General features: G+C 37.6%; 1 protein-coding gene across 9 annotated transcripts in view; it reads left to right on the top strand.

Annotated features, from left to right (window-relative positions):
• Positions 1-19,326, top strand: part of Pam (peptidylglycine alpha-amidating monooxygenase) — a 294,614-nt gene that overhangs the window by 247,691 nt on the left and 27,597 nt on the right. For all 9 annotated transcript variants that reach the window (XM_026786116.1, XM_026786114.1, XM_026786115.1 and 6 more), the window contains 2 exons: positions 7,125-7,254; positions 18,714-18,830. In XM_026786116.1, the coding sequence (XP_026641917.1) occupies positions 7,125-7,254; positions 18,714-18,830 (247 nt within the window). The remainder of the gene's footprint in view (positions 1-7,124; positions 7,255-18,713; positions 18,831-19,326) is intronic.

Genomic DNA, 19,326 nt, shown 5'->3' with positions numbered 1-19,326 from the left:
TTACCTCACTCAGGATAGTGTTTTCTATTTCCGTCCATTTGTATGCAAAATTCAAGAAGTCATTGTTTTTTACTGCTGAGTAGTACTCTAATATGTATATATTCCATACTTTCTTCATCCATCCTGATATATATATATATACATATATATATATATTTTTTTTAAGGAAGTTTACAGCATAGTAGGTTTTCCTGGTGGCCTTCCCAAACAGTCTTAGAATTATTTATTCTTCTTCCCTGCTCTGCTTTCCCCTCCTACACTCCTATACTCTCTACCCTGTGCTGTTCAAGTCCCACCCACTTTTCCCTTTCTCCCTTAATAGCACCTATCATTCTCCTCTCTATAGCTCCTTCTCTCTCTCCCTCCCACCATGGTCCCTTGTTAAGTTTCCCTGTTTCTATGCGACTCTGAGTTATGCACTCCAACCTAAGGATTCAGAGCTAAGGATCCACAAATAAGAGAGAACATGTGATTCCCTTTGTTGGTCTTGGTTGCCTCATGCGACATATTATCTTGAACTCTGTAGAAAGGTATTTGTGAACTGTAAAAGGCAGTATCTTACTATAGAGAGAGTTTGAAGATCCTGAAATCTCTGACCAATTTCATTGATCTGCACTGGTGTTTGTATGAGATACATGAATTACAGAATGAAAGTATCAACTCAGTAACAGATTTTCTCATAGTTATACTTACTGTTACTCAGTTTCTGTCATGAGTGGTTTAATGTTTCTACTGAGAGAGCATTAATAGAGTAGGAATAAAATCTCAAGTTGCCTTCTGGAAACTAGGCTTATTGAACAATCAATAAGGAACTTGCAGTTAGTTTTATCCAACTTTAGCTTGCAGATTTTATCACACGACTGTGTACAAGCATATGGAAAATTGCTTCAGCCATAGAACCCCTCCGTATGTTATAAAAACAGTTCTGCATTTGGTTGACGCTTATGATTCAATCCAGAGGTCTTTATTTTTATGATTCATTGAATTTTTTGGCTGATTGCTAAAATCAACTTCCATTTCATTTTTGAGACCATGCTTAAGACATATTTCAGTCACTCGTATGCTTGTATGTGGTACAGCCTTCAAAGAATTCTCAGGTTAAATAAGGCATTTGGCTGGCTGAGTTTTCATCTTCGGGGTGGATGAAATGATAGCAACAGATAACTACATTGTGTTTCCTTTGAACAAGGCTCGTGTCTTAGAGGTATGAACTCATTTCATCCTTACAAAAGCCTATTTTTAATCACATCTTAGAGAGGCAGAAACTAGGGCATGCGAACGTTCCATCACAGGCCCACAGTGTCAGAGCTCTGAAACCAAGAAGCAAAGCAATGCAGGTCTGCTCCCGAGTCTTGCCTTTACTAACTTTGTTAGTCTGTGCCCTGCAAGAACATAATCCAATTGGATCAAAAGACAGATAGGCAGATTTTTCCCTGTTCAGTAATCTCAGCCTACAATTTTAATAACCACAGTCTAGATTACTTTCCTCATGCCTGCTGCCCTTACCTAAACAGTAAACCCTTCTTGCTTCTGTCTTCTGTAGAGACTATTAAGAGTTGATAGCTTGCCGGAGTCAGGAGATGAGTTGTCTTTAAGGGTGTGGCTCCCAGTAGGTTGACCACACTCTGGTGGATGCCCCACACTGGAGTACATGGGCTGCTACAGAAATTGGACTCTGTGGGTTATTAAACAAACAAACAAAAAGACAAACATTCAGATGGGTATGTATTTCTGGAAGGAATAAAAGGGAAATGATAGAGTACATATGATCAAAATGCACCACAAACATATATGGACTAAGCCAAGGATTTAATACAAATATTACATAAAAAGACTGATTCAGTCTCACCTCCATCCAGCTGATTTACATCTTTCTAGTTGGTAACATTATTCCAGGAGAGTGCCTTTTAAACAGTATTTCATTTTGAAGTACGTTTTCAAATACACACTAAGTCTTTGCTCATATATATATACATATATATAAAATTATGATTCTTAGAAATATCTCTACTACACTCGTTCTGACATTGCTTTTGGGGCTCTATCTCCTCTTTCTTCACTCCTGTTAAATGAGACATTATAACTTATTCTTGCTTTCTTTTTGACTTTGTTGTAAATAGTTCCCCTATAGTATTTGCTAATTAGAGTTGTTGCCAACACTTCTGATAAGTAATAAATCTGTTAGCTCTAAAGCATATTTACTCAACTAGTAGAAACTGACAAGTACAGAAGAAACAACTGACACATTTTATTGAAATGTAGTGATTTTCTCCAGTTTTGGGGAAGATGTAAGCATTCTTGATAGACTGAAGTTGCACCATACCCCTGTTATTAGATTTTATCATGCTTGAGTTTTATGTGGCTCTGTTTGTCCTCCTGTGACACAGATAAGTGAATGCCCTTTTAAATGCTTATTAAAAAGACCATGTGACAGTACCGCTGATAACTAACATTAATCTCTTTCTGGGAAAGGCAGAAGATTCTTTTAGTGATTTATTGATATAATTTTAATAGTAATGCTTAATTTTTCTGTCAGTAATTTTTTAAATCTGTCAGTATATGCGGCTACACATTGACTGTTTTTCTAACAAATGCAAGCGTTCTTTGGCGGATAATATACTTTGTTATAAAAGTCTTAGGCCTCATTTGGAAAGAATGTCATTTAAAGTCTCTGGAGGGTGATTTTATCTTTCTTGGCATCTTTTTTGAAAGCAATGAATTGTGTCACTGCTACTAAAACTAATATGTATTTGCATTATTTAAAAAAACATTGTTTCCTCTATTTTATTCTCAAATCTAGGATTTTAAAAAGAAGCAGTCAATCTTAATCATGCTATTTGCCATCTGAGTTTAGCACAGGTCACATTTTAGAGATGGGACGCCTACCCATGGTCAGGGGTAAGAAATTCTTATTTAATGTCTAATTTAAGCCAAAATTCTACAATATTTGACTAGTTACACACCGAATCATTTAAGTAAAGAATAAATGAAACACGAAGTACATTTTTTCTGTGATTAAAAATATCAAATTAAAGATAGAACCCAAATACATCTTATCATGCCATTTGTTTGGTGAGGCTTTTAAATGTTCCTATTTTAATAATTAGAAGAAAATTATCCTTGGTGTTGAGGTCTGATGTCTGGCCCCAGCCTAAATCCTGTCCTGTCAAATGAGAAAATGACATGGGTTGATGCTATTGCAGTTGGGAGGTTCTGATTCTTGAGCACCTTATGATAGGGGTCAAATCAGTCAGTATTAGATCCATGTTCATAAGTATTCCTAGATGACCTTCGTAATTGTACACATTTAGTCTTATAGGATGTAGCTTTAACCATTAATAATAATATAGCAGATACATTGGAAAGGAAATGTTTGTTATCAGATCCAGTATGCACAAAGGAAAATACGAACTCCTTTTCTTTCCCCATCCTAGAATCTGATTAGCACAAGAACCCAGATGCCTGACGTTGAAGTCTTAGCCGTGTCATCCTAACCAGCCTCAAAGCTGTTGTGACTAAATAGAAATGCCTTCCAAACGTCTGCTACTAAAAGCCAAGTTCTTCATAGTGCTAAGGTTAATTTTCTTAGGTACCACCTCTACTATACTGAGAATTCCTGAAGGTGGACCTGTTGATAAATACATTCTAGCTATTTATACTGCCTTGGTGTTTTGCAAAATCTCTAACCATATTGACAAGTATTTTGATTTTATAATTGGTGTGGTTGGGCTCCAAACAATTTGTACATAATGATCCTTGCAGACTGTATGCTTAGCCAAGTAAGGTCCTATGCTGTTGGGACCATTCACAGCCAGATTAAACTTATTTATACAGTAGTTACAATATTTTATGAAATTGGGATTTGACACCAACACAATGCTTGCTTTTGCACATCTATACTTTTATCACTATTAGTGCCATTCATCTTCACAAGTACTTAACCCTATCACACGTTGGTGGCCTATGAACTTAAAGCTGCAGGCGCGAAGACATCTGTCCATTCTCTTAAGTGAACAGTTAGTAAAAGCACCTTTTTACTAAGTAGCCTTATCTTACTGTCAGTATTACTTTAGGGTAGGAAGAGGTAGTGACACACATACATTTCCAGGGTATGAGAGTGTGAAAATGCTGCCCTTTTAGCGACTGGAGCATACACGAGACGTGACAAGAAAATAAACGAGAGGTTGAAGTGGTTCTGGGTTCCAAGAATCTGAGGAAAGCAAATAAATATCCACTTTGGTATATACTTAAGATTCACTTCGTGTCCATCCATAAGTTCCAGGTCTAGGCAGAAGTTTCCTGTCCAGCAGCCACTCTCAAATACTCTCTCAGAGGCTTGATATTAATTACAAATGCTCTGCTGACAGCTCAGGCTTGGTACTAGCTAACTCTTACACTTAAATTAACCCATCTATGCTTCGTCAGGTGACTTTTTACCTTTTCTCAGTACAACGTGCCCATCTTGCTCTCTCTGCATCTGCCGGCAGCTCTCTTACTCAGCCCATCTTCATTCCAGAATCCTCTGATTGCCCTGCCTAACTTTAACCTTTCTTGCTATAGGCCAATCAGCTTCTTCAGTAACCAATGAGAGTAACACATATTCATAGCGTACAGAAGCATTATTCCAAAGCATTCCAGAAGTTGGCTACAAAGGACAGAATGATGACAACCAAAGGCCCAAGTCACAAATAAAATGAGAATCAAATACACCTGAAATCAAGCATCTCAAGACTATCTAAAGCCTTTGCTTTGGGGAATGATTTGCCCCTCTGTTCACCAATCTAGACATTGGTGACCAATCTACAATTATCATATTTATGTCCTTACTTCTAAAGCTAACTTGCAAAGGCACAATTTTAATCACATCACCTCATGCTGAAAAACCTTCAGTGACTCGCAATTCACTGCAGCATCAATTTCCAGCCTTTTTCCCTCTTTGGACAGCCAGTGTGGTAGGTGATGGATGCCCTTCATTCCACGGCTCTACAGCCTCCACTGCTGTGCCCAGGGTTGTCTGCAGATTGAAGCATGCCAGCTGAACTATGCCACCTTCTCTCTAACTCAGGAAAGCCTATTACAGTACATACAAGAAAAAAAACAACATCGGCGTGTGCTCCAGTATATCCCAAACTAAATTATTGCCCTACTCCGTGCTCTTCCTACTATTCAGAAAGTACTTGCATCATGCCTTAAAATTAGCTGTAGTATAGGTCATGAGCCTACAAGGCAAAAACCACAACTCTCCTTATAAATCTAAGTTCTTCATGCATGTAATATAACGCATCTCCTGTCTGAGTTTACATCAGATCTGATGGCTGGCTTCTCCTGTACTCCTGCTTGCCACAACCGCCAGGCTTAGAATTTGTTTCTCAATTCAGGTTTCTAAACATTGTGAAACATATATCATAGTTATGAAAGTCTTTGTTTTTCTTCTTTCTGATAAAAAATATTCTCTTCCCACTTCCAAATCCGCTCAGCCTCTACTCATCCATGCTTCATTTGACCCAAAATTACATCTTTTTGCTACTCTAGGAGATCTTATGGAGAGAGAGTTTATGCTATGCCAGTCAAAGCCTCCAGCTGGATTATGGGACCATTTCTGTGTTCTCACGCTCCTTTGTGTCCCAAGTATTTGATTCCTGTTTTCTCTGACTTTCAAACTTCTTTTAATTTGCATTCTTACTGTGAATTCATCAAGACCGAGAATCATGTTTTACTTCATGTTCATAGAATTCAGTGTAAAGGCTACACTTACTTGTTGAAACTGCATTATTAAAGGTCATTGGTAGATGTCAGCATTTTTGTTACCTTATATAAAAAGCTGTGGATGGAAAGGTAAAATGATTTATGTGAACAGGTGCCTTTCCATAAATGAGAAGCTTATTTGTAAATTCCTATTCTTACATTGGCACTTTCTCAAGGGTTCCAATGCCTGTAATATAAGTCCTATGCCACATTCTTCAGAAAGTGGGGGGAAAATATCAATGGAACTTGGATTTCTGCTTTGATGTTTCTCAGAGTCTCTTGTTGAAGCATTGAGGGGGCAGGGGCAGATGAAACTTTGATAGAGTAGCTTTCAGTGTTATCTTAATAGCTACATATCATCAGTACAGAAAACACTGTATATAGTACCTGTTCATTGGTGAGCTGGTTTATGACTTGGGTTAATGCAAATGAACTCAGGTGTTCTCTGAAGATTGTATTCCTCTGAATACAGACTAGGAATAGTCGGATCAGAAACAGGAATAGTTTGTCAGTCAATAATAGAGTTGTCAGTGTTGCCTTTCTGTCATGTTAGAAAAGAAGAAAATATGTACAAGGACAGAGCACTCCAATTTTTATAGGAACACTGAAGCTAAGAAAGATGGTGATGTCCTACATAGTTCCAAGTGTAATGGATAATCAATAAATAACTTAGCCTAGGAACTGCTGTCTATCAATCATCCATATTTTATTCATATGGGAGATAGATAGATAGATAGATAGATAGATAGATAGATAGATAGATAGACAGACAGACAGATAAAGGCAGACAGGAGAGAGTGATATATTGAGGGTTTTTGCTAATTCCTGCCACTTATTTGCAGTTTAAAAATGTATATTAAAACAATACCCCCCAATGTTGGCATAAGTTTTCAAAGACATTAATTTAAAAATAGGAATCTGGCTGGGCGATGGTGGCGCACGCCTTTAATCCCAGCACTCGGGAGGCAGAGGCAGGTCGATCTCTGTGAGTTCAAGACCAGCCTGCTCTACAGAGCTAGTTCCAGGGCAGGCTCCAAAGCCACAGAGAAACCCTGTCTCGAAAAACAAAAAACAACAACAACAACAAAAAAAAATAGGAATCTGAGCAAGGAAGAAGTACTTTCAAGCTGGCTCTTTTGTAGCTTACAATCTGTCTGATTTTACAGGCGTCTCAGCAGCGGGAAAGGAGAGCGGAGGGTCTCAAGACGAGTCCAGTCCCTTTATCTCACAGCTCGGGAGGGGAGGCTGCGCGGCATGTGCATGCGCTTGGCGTATTTTCTGCTCGAGTGTGTCTCCGTGTCTGTGCATGAGTCTGTGTGCCGATGCTGCGTCTTTGCCCCTGTTTTTATGCTGAATCCATGTGTGGCTTTATCTTTTAGATTTCCATGTGGAGGAGGCGCTGGACTGGCCAGGAGTGTACTTGTTACCGGGCCAGGTCTCTGGTGTGGCACTGGATTCTAAGAATAACCTAGTGATTTTCCACAGAGGTGACCATGTTTGGGATGGAAAGTAAGTAATGTTCTTTTCTCCATTGAATTAAGAGTCCTTACAGGTGAACTCTTATTTTAGTTTTTTCCTTTGTTTTTTTTTTTTTTTCAGAAATTCTGAAGAAGTGTGGGTACATGTGAAAGTTAGGTGGCTCTCCTTATGTGATGTTAGTAGGTAGTTATGAGTGTATCCGGGATTCAGGACTAGTGTTCTGCAGAGTATATGCCCGTGTTCTATTGTAGTAGTTCTTTGATTATGACTTCCCTTTCAGCTCTATGATTTCAAGAATTGCCCGGAGATATTTATCTTATGTTTCCATAGCAACCTATATAAGTTCTGGGATTTATTCTTATATAGAAAACATATTTGTTATTTCAGCACCCAACTATAAAAGACAGCAGAGGAGAAATCTTGTGCATTGTAAAACAAGGTAGTCTTGCATACTAGTTTATAGGAAAGGCAGGAACAGCCTGAAATCCTGTCTGCCTATTATCTCTATCTTCTCCTTGAAAGTACTCTCTTTTCCCGGATGAAACATTAAAAGCTCAGCCCCACACTCATGAAGCATTTCCAAACCTCAAAGAAAGCAACCCAGAGAAGCAATCATCTAGGAAGTTACTAGGTGGGTACAGAAAAACATTTTGCTATTTCCCAGCTTGTTTGGAAAAAACAAAACAAAACACCGTCAGGCTTGGCTCTTCCTGTCCTGCCCCTCCTGTCATCCCATGCCATGGAAAACAGTGTGAACATTGTGGACATTGTGATTGGAGTGTTTTTGCTTCCATGAGTGTGGGAGCCATGAGTGCCATGGCCTTCATATTTCCACACAGGAATATTAGTATGTAAATTCTTTTATGAGCACTATGTCTAAAGCCAACACTGGACCCATTTAACTTCTGCTGCTTTTTTCTCTGCATTTCCTTTCTGACCTTTCATTCTGTCTTCCACTGTGTTCTTGGAGTCACTCTAAGGGTCCTGTTTGGATGGATTGCTTACCATAGGCCCATCGGTGCCTTAAGTGGACAAGCGTTATTATCACTGTGACAATTCACATTTTACAAATGAAAACCAAGGCTTCCCTCAACGTCTCATCAGCAAGTGGCAAAGCTTCAGGTCCTTTACATCTAAAAACAGACTTGGCCACCTAATTGCTTGGTGTTAGCCTTCCATGAGTTTATAAGTATGCTCAGTGGTTAGATACTTTTCGGTGTGCCACCAAAACGTAGTACATTGTTTTGGTTCTACTGATGAATATCCATTTGTAATTTCTTTAACTGCAGATTTACACATGAAAGTAAAGTTTTGAGTGTTTTCAGTGAATTTTAATGAGGCTTCTCCTTTCATGTGTACAATTATAGACTCTCATCTGGGAAATGGGGGCTCTGCTCCTCTTTTTAAGAGCTCTTGATTCAAATTCTGATAACTCATTCTGTCAAGCACTTATAGATGAGTTTTTTATGCAGTTAAGATATAAAATTTAATCGACATTTCAAAAATAGATGAATACTTGTGCTGCTATGTAACTGTCCTTCCTGGTTGTCACACAAAGGGAATAGAAGAAAGATACTTGGAAATCCAAAGCAAACAATAGTATTCAGCATGCCATCTTGCCACACTACTGCGTTGACTTGGTTGATACTAAACATCTAATGGTATTTTAACAAGTGCTTTTAAAATCAAACTATCAGTACTCATCGTGGCATATTCTTCATTTTAATGAATATTGCTACATTTTCTGCATGAATTTCTTACTACATTTTTGCCAGACAAGAAAATTACAGCATCATTTTCTCCCATTGATACGGTTTCAGCTGGCAAGAACTAACATTGGACAGAGTCCAGACTTCCATTTTAATATTATCTCCATCTCAAGCAAACAGTAAAGGCTGGAATAATAATTAAGTAGCAGGGAAAGGCCGGGAGAGGCCAGCATGAAGGGGACAACACAAGAATAAGAAACAGGAGCCATTAGGATAAGATTCTTTGCAGTTTATGTGGGAGTTCTGGCTGTAAAACTGCTTTTGCTGACACCCAACATTCATCTAGGTACCCAGAATCATATGGAAGTACATTCACCACCAAGCCCTGTGTGTGTGCCAAGGTAAATGACATCAGTAAATGAATGCTTTGGAAAATGCAGAGGAAATTGATGGCTTCGCTCATTATCTGTTTGGCCATTCTCCTCAGCTTCATTTCTTAGCTATAAGAATGTGTGTAGTCTCTCTTTCTCTCCCTGGCATGGTCTGTTGGTCACAGCAAGCTTTTCCATTCCTAATTTTGAAGACGTCTTGAGGATCACACAGATATCAGCTCCCAGATAGTTTCTGCTTTATTATTCATGAAGACAATTAGAAACAGATTGCTCTGTAGGGGGTTGGGTTTTTGTTGTTGTTGTTGTTATTTTAATTGTTTTGAATTTATTCAAAGAAAAGCCTTATATTCTGTTGTGTGAATGGTCATGCATAGCCATCCTTCCCATATGTATGGGTTGGTATAAATTGGAAAAAAAAAACCTATCGTTTTCTTCCTTGAAAGCCAGGTACTGCATAGTGATGCCTTCTTGTAGGATTTATGCCATGCTGACAGAGACTAGAATTAAAGGCTGGTTGAGATCACATTCTTGTTGCCACACTGTTCGCATAGTGACACTTCCTCCCTTGATCTCAGCTGAGAAGCCATGTGCCAAATCTTACGCTCATTTTCCTTGAAACCATTCCAATCCAGTTTCTCAGCACAACAAAATTCTAGGTTTCACAAGGCAAAGGCTTGCTCTAAATCGAATCTAAGTAATTTCTATCTCATAGTTCTTAGAAAGGGATCACTTCTATGTATCAGACAGAACTTGGAGCTTATCATCGCGGCACCCCAAGTTTCATTGGATGCTCATGCAGCAGCTGTCCTCACAAGTCACATCCCAATAACCTCCATCCCTCCTCACTCTGCGACTTAAGCTGTTGTAAATCAATATGCCAGTCAAAACGATATAAATAAGAATCCTAAGCCACTTAATATCCTGAAAAATTATCTTCCTTTCTTGACTTGGTTTTTATTTTCCTCCTGACTGTCCCCAACTTCAACATGACTACTTTCAAGACACTCCTTTAGAGCAGAAATAGGAAGTGCCTATTGACAGCAGAGAATAATGCAACTTTAAAGAGACCCCCACTTGCCCAGATGTGAGCAACTATCCCCCTTTAAACTTTAAGTGTAACTTGTTTTTGGGACAGCCCCTTCTCCGTCTGTTCCTCAGAAGGCATCACCATAGTCGAAGGCCTGTTTCTGGGCCTCTCCATCATTTGTCTCAGACGTGGTTGGGCTGTATCAGGAAGGACTCATCACAAAACCCTGTGCTAAACTCCATACCTGTGCCCTGATTTTCAAGTGTTTAAAGTTGTGTCCCCTGTGTCATTTATCGCTTCCCCACATGGAGTTGGAAGAGATTTTGGAAATTTTTTTGATTCAGATTTTTAGCTGCTACTGACAGGAAAGAAAACAACAAAAAACTAGGGAAGGGCAAAATTTATATAAATGAAAGCATCAAGGATATGGTAGGCGGGGAAGAGACAGAAATCATAAATATATAAATAAGTAAGTAAGTAAATAAATAAATAAATAAATAAAGATATGGTAGCCTAAACTACATCAACGAGATCCCTATTAGGATTGTATTATCATACTAATCTCATAGAGAAGATAGCCTTCATCCTGATATTCCAACAGAATGTCCCTAAGGTGAGTTTTGTATCATATATTAGTATGTATTTTGTCTTTATCCTTGTGAATGTCAGATTTGGGGATCTACAATGTTGGATCAACCAAACAAAAGCCAAGATCTCACTAATACAAAATGGGATGCCATACTTTGAGCACTGCCAGAAGAAACCACCACCAGAAGGCTTGATTTTAGCTGCCAGTGCACCTTTTCTATGAATCATCAGTAGTTCTATGCCTGGACTTTTTCCAGCATTAAGAACGTCCCGTCCCTGTGGGGCTGGAGAGATGGCTCAGCCATTAAAGATTAGGCTCACAACCAAGATTTTATATATGTGTGTGTGTGTATACATATACGTGTGTGTGTGTGTGTGTGTGTGTGTGTATGTCACTCTGTATGGACATGCTATCCAATTCTGATGCCTTTCCAGGTGCCATAAGTTATTCACATGCTAAACTCAAATCTGTGTCTACCTTCATCATAATAATTTAGGATGGACGTTCTCCTGTTTTTCCATGTCTTTATTTGCATTTTGTAAGCTAAATGTTCCACAGGCTCTCAACTATCTTAATGATAATTGATTATTTTCATTGAAAGCAGTTTGATTTCTTAGATCTTTAACTTTTTTCTTCTGGAAGTGGCCACATTACCTCTTGTATTGGATCCGAGTAGTGGTACATCACTTTCTTTGCTGTTGTTTTCTATATATGTATTAGTATCATCGGATTGTTATTTTCTGTGTGTGTGTGTGTGTGATTATATGTGTGCCATGAGTCTGTGGGTATCTGTGTGTTTGTGTGCCTTTGCCTGTGTTGTGTGTATTTGTATGAGTGTGTGCATGTGTGTGTTTGTTAGTGCCCGTGTCTCTGTGTGCATGTTTGTGTGTGGCTGTGTTTGTGTATGTTTGTATGTGTGTGTGTGTGTGTCTCTGTGTGTGTGTGTGTGTGTGTCCATGTTTCTGCGTGTGTTTTGATGGGCACCAAATTAAGAAATTTCCTCAGCTAGGCAAGCACTCTGTCACTGAGTTTCTCCTTCAAATCATTATTTTATTTTTCTTTTTAATAAAAGAAAAGAGTGTCAGATTGCTCTCTGTTTAATTTTTAATCTTCTAAAGACTTCAAATATACATATAAAAGAAGTCAAAAACTTTTTTCCAAAAACATATGTTTGCTGTTTTTCAGAATATTAAATTTAAAACTTTGTCACAGCTATGTGTCACTTCAGTAGGTTTGACATTGTTTAAATTTACAGATATTTTCATCCTAATTATTCAGAAAATAATGTGTCCTCCCTGTCCTGTATTAGGTATCTGACAAGCACACCTTTCATGGTTTATAAATGTAGTTTAAAATGTGGGACTTGGGGCTGGAGACGTGGCTCCTCAGTGAAGAGCACTGGCTGCTTTTTCAGAAGACCTGGGTTCAATTCCCAACACCTATATGACAGGTAACAACTGTCTGTAACTACAGTTCTAGGAGATCCAACACCCTCACAGAGACATATATACAGGAAAAACACCAATGGACGTGAAATAAAAGTAAATGATTTTTTTTAAATGTGGGACTAAGTGCATGGTTAATCCTGTAAGCTGTGTGTGCTGAGAACTTGAGATCTTCAGATTTCCTCATGTAGCTCTCAAACCGAGTCTTCATTGATGTCCATCACAGAGGACTGTTGCTTAGATTTGTTGGTTTAGAAATCGATTTTCCTGCAAATTTGAGTTAAGGAAAAAAAAATCCATTGCAGGATTTGCCTCTGTAGTTTTCTAGAGCCTGCAGTGATTTTATCTGACTGAGGTTTTGCTTCAACATCTGCCATTTCTTTTATGCCTTAAAATTGGATTAGGCCCAAACAACACAGCTCAAAGTGCCTGAACCATTCCGAATCCCTGTGTATCTGAGGGAAACTTGAGCCTTACGGAAGAACTGTGTCCATAGTCTCCTCCTTTCTGCCTTGTTGCCTTCACCTGAACTGCACAAACATCTTCTTCCGCTTCCATGCCGCTCTTTGTGATTCATCTTCATCCCTGCGCTATCCTTCCCTCTACTGCATCTATGCCGTAAATCTGAATCATGGAAATCATGCGGTCAACTCTCAAAAGAGAAAAAGCCATGTTTATAGAGACAGGTGACCTGACTTTCTCTTGGTAGCTGCTGCACAGCTTTGAGATATGCAATGAAATACTTGAATTGCCTGCATATCAACTCTTTGTCTAAAATGAAAGGGAGGGTAATAATTACCTCATATTGCTTAATAACAGCATGAATTTGTCACGTCATTTGTGCCCAGCGGTCATATTGATGGAACATGATCTACAGGCCCAGACTCTTGACATCTGGTTCTACACTCTCTTCTGCTTATCGGGGTCTCCCAGCCGAGGCCCCTGAGAGGACCAAACAGCACTGCTGGTTTCTTTGTCTTCCCCATTTTCTTATCACAGGGATTTTCCAAACTACATATGAAATCAAGGTTTTTTGATGTAATATTTTAAGCATATCCCACTTAGGGGGGCTTTGTAAGCTGTTCCCCTAACAGTAAAGACAGATTTTTACTTATTTGCTCAATTGGAAACCTATGTTTCCTTTCACAGTCTCTTAATTTATATAATTACAGCAACACGTCATTTCTTTCTTTACTTTATTACTTATTTTGCATTCCCTTAATTTTGATTGATTGCACAAAAGTTTATTTTGTACTTATTCTAGCCCTTTGTATGTGTGTGAATACGGAAAAGCATTTCTTCTCAGCCTTATCTAAACTGTTTGATTAGCTGGTAATGTGCAAAATCATTAATGGGGAATTCAAACTGTTAGAATAAAGAACTGATGAATTCCAGCCCACAGGCCACTGCTTCGTCTTTGCAACCGAGTGCTTTTTTAGAGACGCATACAAAATCCATCAGTGCTCCGGGCACTGTGTGACATGTGCAGGGTATTATTAGACCCCGTGAAAAGTTAAATGTGGTTGAAATAAAGACTTCGCTACAGCACAGAAAGGGGGGGGGGGGGGAATGGCTGCTTTAGAACACTAAATAATCAGTTTGCTATAGCAACGATATAATCTGCCATCCATTTGTGAGCTGTTCAAGGGTTACCTTTCTTAGACTTACAAGAGAGTTTATAAACCATTCTGTTTGGCAGATTGTGTGTGTGTGTATGTTTGTGTGTGTGTGTGTGTGTGTTGCACAGTTTGCTCATTTCACAAACAGAGGCTTTGCCTTTATTATTTGCCCTGTGTAACACCCAAGACCAGCTGCTAGTTCGTGGAACCCCAGCCATCCCAAGTGAAAGGATTATGAAAGATCACCAGTCTTTTGAGTGACTGAATGTCTCCTGGTGCTGCCAGTTTAAACACACAGACATCTGCTAAAGGATGTTAAAAGGGAGGGTCAGGCCTGTCGAATCATTGCTAATGTCTTTGAATCTTCATTTCTCCTAAGAATGTTATCCTTTCCTTACATGTTATTCACATTACTAGAGGCGAATTGATAAAATTAAATGATGTCAGTCTAAGTAGCTTCTTTAATATTTGGAGTTTGCTCTCTTTCCTTTGTGTTTCCTTTTCCTTTTGTTTGTGGGTGGATGCTAGTTACATAGAGTCCCTTGTTAGTAAAGTCAAAAGCATATTATACTCACAAGCTGAGAGACCCCTAATGGATACAGCATAAATGTAGTGATAATCGGTAAAATAAGTGTAATTCTTTGGAAAAGTAACTAGCTCAGTATGCAAGATGCCGTTTTCCACACAGATGTCATAATTGTATCTGGAGATAGAAAATCAAGCAAAACCCCTAATATTCTATTGCTGTATTGTCATGAGGTATTGGGAAATACATATTGATAAGCTGAGAACGCTGGTGGCTTCAATTGTTCCAGATTATGTTAATAGAGATTTAATTTATTTTCTTTCCATTGTTAACTTTTGTTAGCATTCTCTTCTCAGTTGGCTGTTTCCTAGTTTTCTCTCATACCATGGAAAGATCACTGATGAAGTAAAAGGGATTGGCCCCTAAATTAACTTTACTGCTTGTTATCATTATTAGAAACCTGCAGCTTCTTAGATAAGTGCAGACACATCACACAGATTGTGTCTGTTAGAGAAGAACATCAGTTACTTGACAAATGTTTGTCCACATTGTGAGCACTTTAAAAGAGTGCATTTCATGAAGGGTGTTCTCCACTGACCTGGTCAGCAGCTGCAGCGTTCTCCTTTGACCTGACTGGCATAGGACCCTGAGTCTGAATTATTTATATCTGTTCATTAACGCAGGTTTCATTCTCTGAAGTCAAGCCCAGTGGTCAGGATCTGTGAAAACAAGGGAATAATAATTAAACTTTAATTTTTGAGGATGGAAAATGAAGGTGAACTTCAAAAATAAGGACAGATTCTTGTTTCTTTTAATGAAATAAAAGAGTTTTGGTTTTGTTTGTTTTCAAAAATTACATGATGGATGGTGGGTGTCTAAGAAGGAAAGGAGGCTGTTAATTTACAGATTGACTACAACCCATTATTAGAGAAACCTGCCGCAAGGAAATACACTCTGCTTCCATGTGGCTTATCATTCTGCAGAGGACAGATGCAGAATTAGGTGTGCTGAGGTCTGATATGCTGCTGCCTTATGAAAGGCCATTGGAATGGCACAGTTATGAGCTAATGATGAGTCCAAACGCTCACTCCTTCCAACATGAACAGCACTTGGTAAGAGTTGTGAGAACTTAAGAATGCTTCATGTCTGCTAGCGGTCAGAAAAGAAATGGGCCCATATGTTCTACACCCAAGCAAGAAAACTTTTGAGTATTATCAGTGATACAGGGGAATCAAAATATGAGCAGTGGATCTATCAATGTTAATACCCTGGTTGTGATCTTCTATGTAGTCTTACAGAAATGTCATTATTGAGGAAAGACGAAAGATGAAGTCTACACAGATGCTCTGTGCCATTTCTTATAACTGTGTGTGAATCTAAATTCATATCAATTAAAATTGCCCCTAGAAAAGGGGGAGGGGAAACATAGTTTGTTTACTTAGTCTAGATGTACATCAGCAGATAGGGAAAGTGTAGCATATGTGAGCAGTGGAATCTTATTCACCCTTGAAGAACAAAGTCATGTTATTTGTAGGAAATAAATGAGTATTAGGCAACACAATTAAAACTCAGAAAGCCAAATATTACATTTTATCTCTCATACAAAATATCAGATTAAAGTAGATAAAAGTGACTGGCACAAGGGAATTATCATAATAGAGGTGAATGTAAACAAAATCAAAATACATAATAAACATGTATGAAAATGTCTTAATGAAGTCATCTTATACAATGAGTATGCAGTAATTTTAATTCACTAAAAAACAGTAAAATAACATATATTTCATTATAAAAAAAGAGAGAGATTATAACTGCTAGTTGTTACAGGAAACATAATTTTCACATTATTTATAGCCACTAAACCTTTATGTAGCCCTAAACTGATTATGAATAATGAGAAATATTAGACAAACTTTAATAGCTGATGAACTAGGGAGTCTATCTTGTTATACATAAGAGCATGGTGTGTAAGGTTAAGTTCAACCTCAGATATATATTCGCTTATTTTAACTTTAGTTATTTAATGTCATAGCTTAGAGAAAGTAAGATTATTGATGGCTAAATCCTTTCTTTTCTAGAGGAACAACTGTAGTATTTCAAGTAAAAATTAATTTGTAATATTATTTCAGATACAGAATAAATTCCTGGATGCTTACGATAGCAATAGTGCGTGGCTGTCCTTTACTTCCCTCTTATGTTTAATGTTACCTTGTAAAGCCATACCGTACTTTTGTCTTAACAGGATTTTATATTTAAGTTTAATCATCTTACCATGAATATCATGTGTTTCATGTGTTTTTTTTTTTTTGTTACTGATGCTGTGTGGGTTTTACAAATAAGTGATTTTTTTATTAGCTGCTGCTGTGTGGTTTTAACTACACATGCCAACGGGTTTACTTAAGTTTTAGACTGACCAAGATAAATCAATACTTCGTGTTCAATTGAATACATCTTTAATAAGAACTACTTCAGGGACTTACTGTTATCTTTCAGGAAAAATAGACCCCAAAGACTTTACTAGTCAAGAAGCTCAGATAATTATGTGATGGATATTTTTAATGGCAAGAGAGTATGATTTAAAACTTTATGTGCCCCTACTGGGACCTTTCTGTTGGTTCCACCAAAAAAAAAAAAGCCAGCTAATAATAATATGCACGATAGATTTGAGCAGCCTATCACCTTCCCAAGTTGTAAATATTTCTGGACAAATATTTGATGTTATTCCAGTTCTTTTGATTATCCAGTTGAACTAAAAGAAAATATACATATCTAGTTTACATAGAAACACATTTGTGTGTGCTGATTCAATGCTTTGTTTTTGAACATGTGAAATGGTTTCTTGGTATTTGGTTCATTTACATCATTGCTTCATAATAAGCTTAGATACCATCTCATCTCTGTAGCATAAACAAAACATAAAACAGTCTTCGTATTTAAGTTTTCACTTTCTGGTTTCAGTTACTTGCAATTAATCCAGTCCAAAAATACTAATTGGAAATTTCTAGAAATGAATAACTATGCATTTTAAATTTATAACTTTGTTATTTTGATGGGTATGATAAAAATCTCCTCCATCTTGAATCATCTCTTTGACTATCGTCCACACACTGGATCCATCCATCACCGCCTCAGACACTTAGTAGCTATTTCATCACCAAGCTGACAGCATTAGTGTACTTTACTTGAGTCATGCTCTCTAGACCTAAAAATGGTCCCAAATCCCAGGAGCCATAATGCTTGAAATTTTATTTCAAAATTTCACTATATTTACTATGCTATTATTTATTGTTTTTAGTCTCTTGATGTTCCCAGTTTATAAATGAAGCTTTCTCACGATGCAGCTATATAAGAAAAAGTGTAGTAGACTTAGGGCTTGGTACTCCCTGTGTTTGCAGGCACCAGTGGTGTCTAGGAATGAATCCCTTAAGGATGAGAAGGAGCTCATGTCAACTTTGGAAATGGGAATTGAAATAAATCAATATCTGTTATAACTTGCATCTAAGGAAACATACTACTATTTAAATACAAATAAAAAATAAATATATGTGTGCATAATGATTTATAGCTCAGAAGATATGGAGTTTAAAAAGCAGAAACTGCTATGTTCATTTGAAACAATTATTCTATAATTATCCACTTTGCACTAATGAAAAGCTGCTCGAAAGAGAAATTTCATGTCTCTAAGTGTATAGTTTGGTTTCAGTAATAAATCCTATTTCATTTTATAGAAATGATTTGAACATTCTATGTGTATCCTTTTGTGTTCCCTTGTTATACATTTGGCTAGGACATTGATTCCTTACTCATGTCCTACTGTAATCAATACAGAAAAAGTTAATAGGTTTACCTCATATAATTTTAAAGAAAATAGCATTCATTTAAAAATCGTGAAAAGCTTCTTAAGAAGTTTTAATTGTCTTAACAACTCCAGATCAGGCCTTCACAAACCCTAATGTGTAAATGAAACCCTTGTTTTGGACCTGGTGGGTCTGAAAATACACACTGAACACAACACACTGACTGACCATCCGTGATGATTTGTTATACAGTTCAAGAGATCATGAAATCAAGAACATCCCAGCCCTTATGAGTTTTATTAAGGTTCTCAAGTAAGTGACCTGCATTTCCCAAGTGCCCCAGAGTTATGGGTTGTTAATTTTCCATTCTAATATATTTTTTCAGCTCTTTTGACAGCAAGTTTGTTTACCAGCAAAGAGGCCTTGGGCCAATTGAAGAAGATACCATTCTAGTCATCGATCCAAATAATGCTGCAATTCTCCAATCCAGTGGGAAGAACCTGTGAGTAAAACAGCTTACGTGCTACTCAAACTGGCACGCCTATGCTGGGTATAAAATGCATCATTGGGTCAGGAATCTGTCACAAGACTACCCTTGAGTAGGAAACAAAGTGAATCATTCTTTCATTTACTTTCTAAACAAGTGGTTCTGAAGTTCAACTGAACATTAGGATCATCCGGGAAGCTCAATAACTTATATACATACAAAAAAATTGGGCCAATTGTGTGTCTCCTTACAAAATGACTAAGGATCATTTTCTTACTATGAAAAGTATTTGATGGCCTAGATTGTTAGCTTGATTCAAACACCACGGTATAAGTATGCATGCATCTTACCATACTTATAACCAATATTAATTTGTCCATTTATAATTTTTTAAAATTCCATTCTGACTTGGTCTGGGCTATGGACAAATGTTATTCCAACTTTCCAGGTGACTATGGCAGAGTCAGCATTGAAACAGACATTGATATGTATGATGAAGTCAGCTGTTGGC

Source organism: Microtus ochrogaster, linkage group LG4, assembly GCF_000317375.1.
Source record: "Microtus ochrogaster isolate Prairie Vole_2 linkage group LG4, MicOch1.0, whole genome shotgun sequence".
Lineage (NCBI taxonomy): Eukaryota > Metazoa > Chordata > Mammalia > Rodentia > Cricetidae > Microtus > Microtus ochrogaster.
The sequence above is the reverse complement of the archived record's forward strand: the minus strand, read 5'-3'. Positions and strand labels throughout refer to the sequence as shown.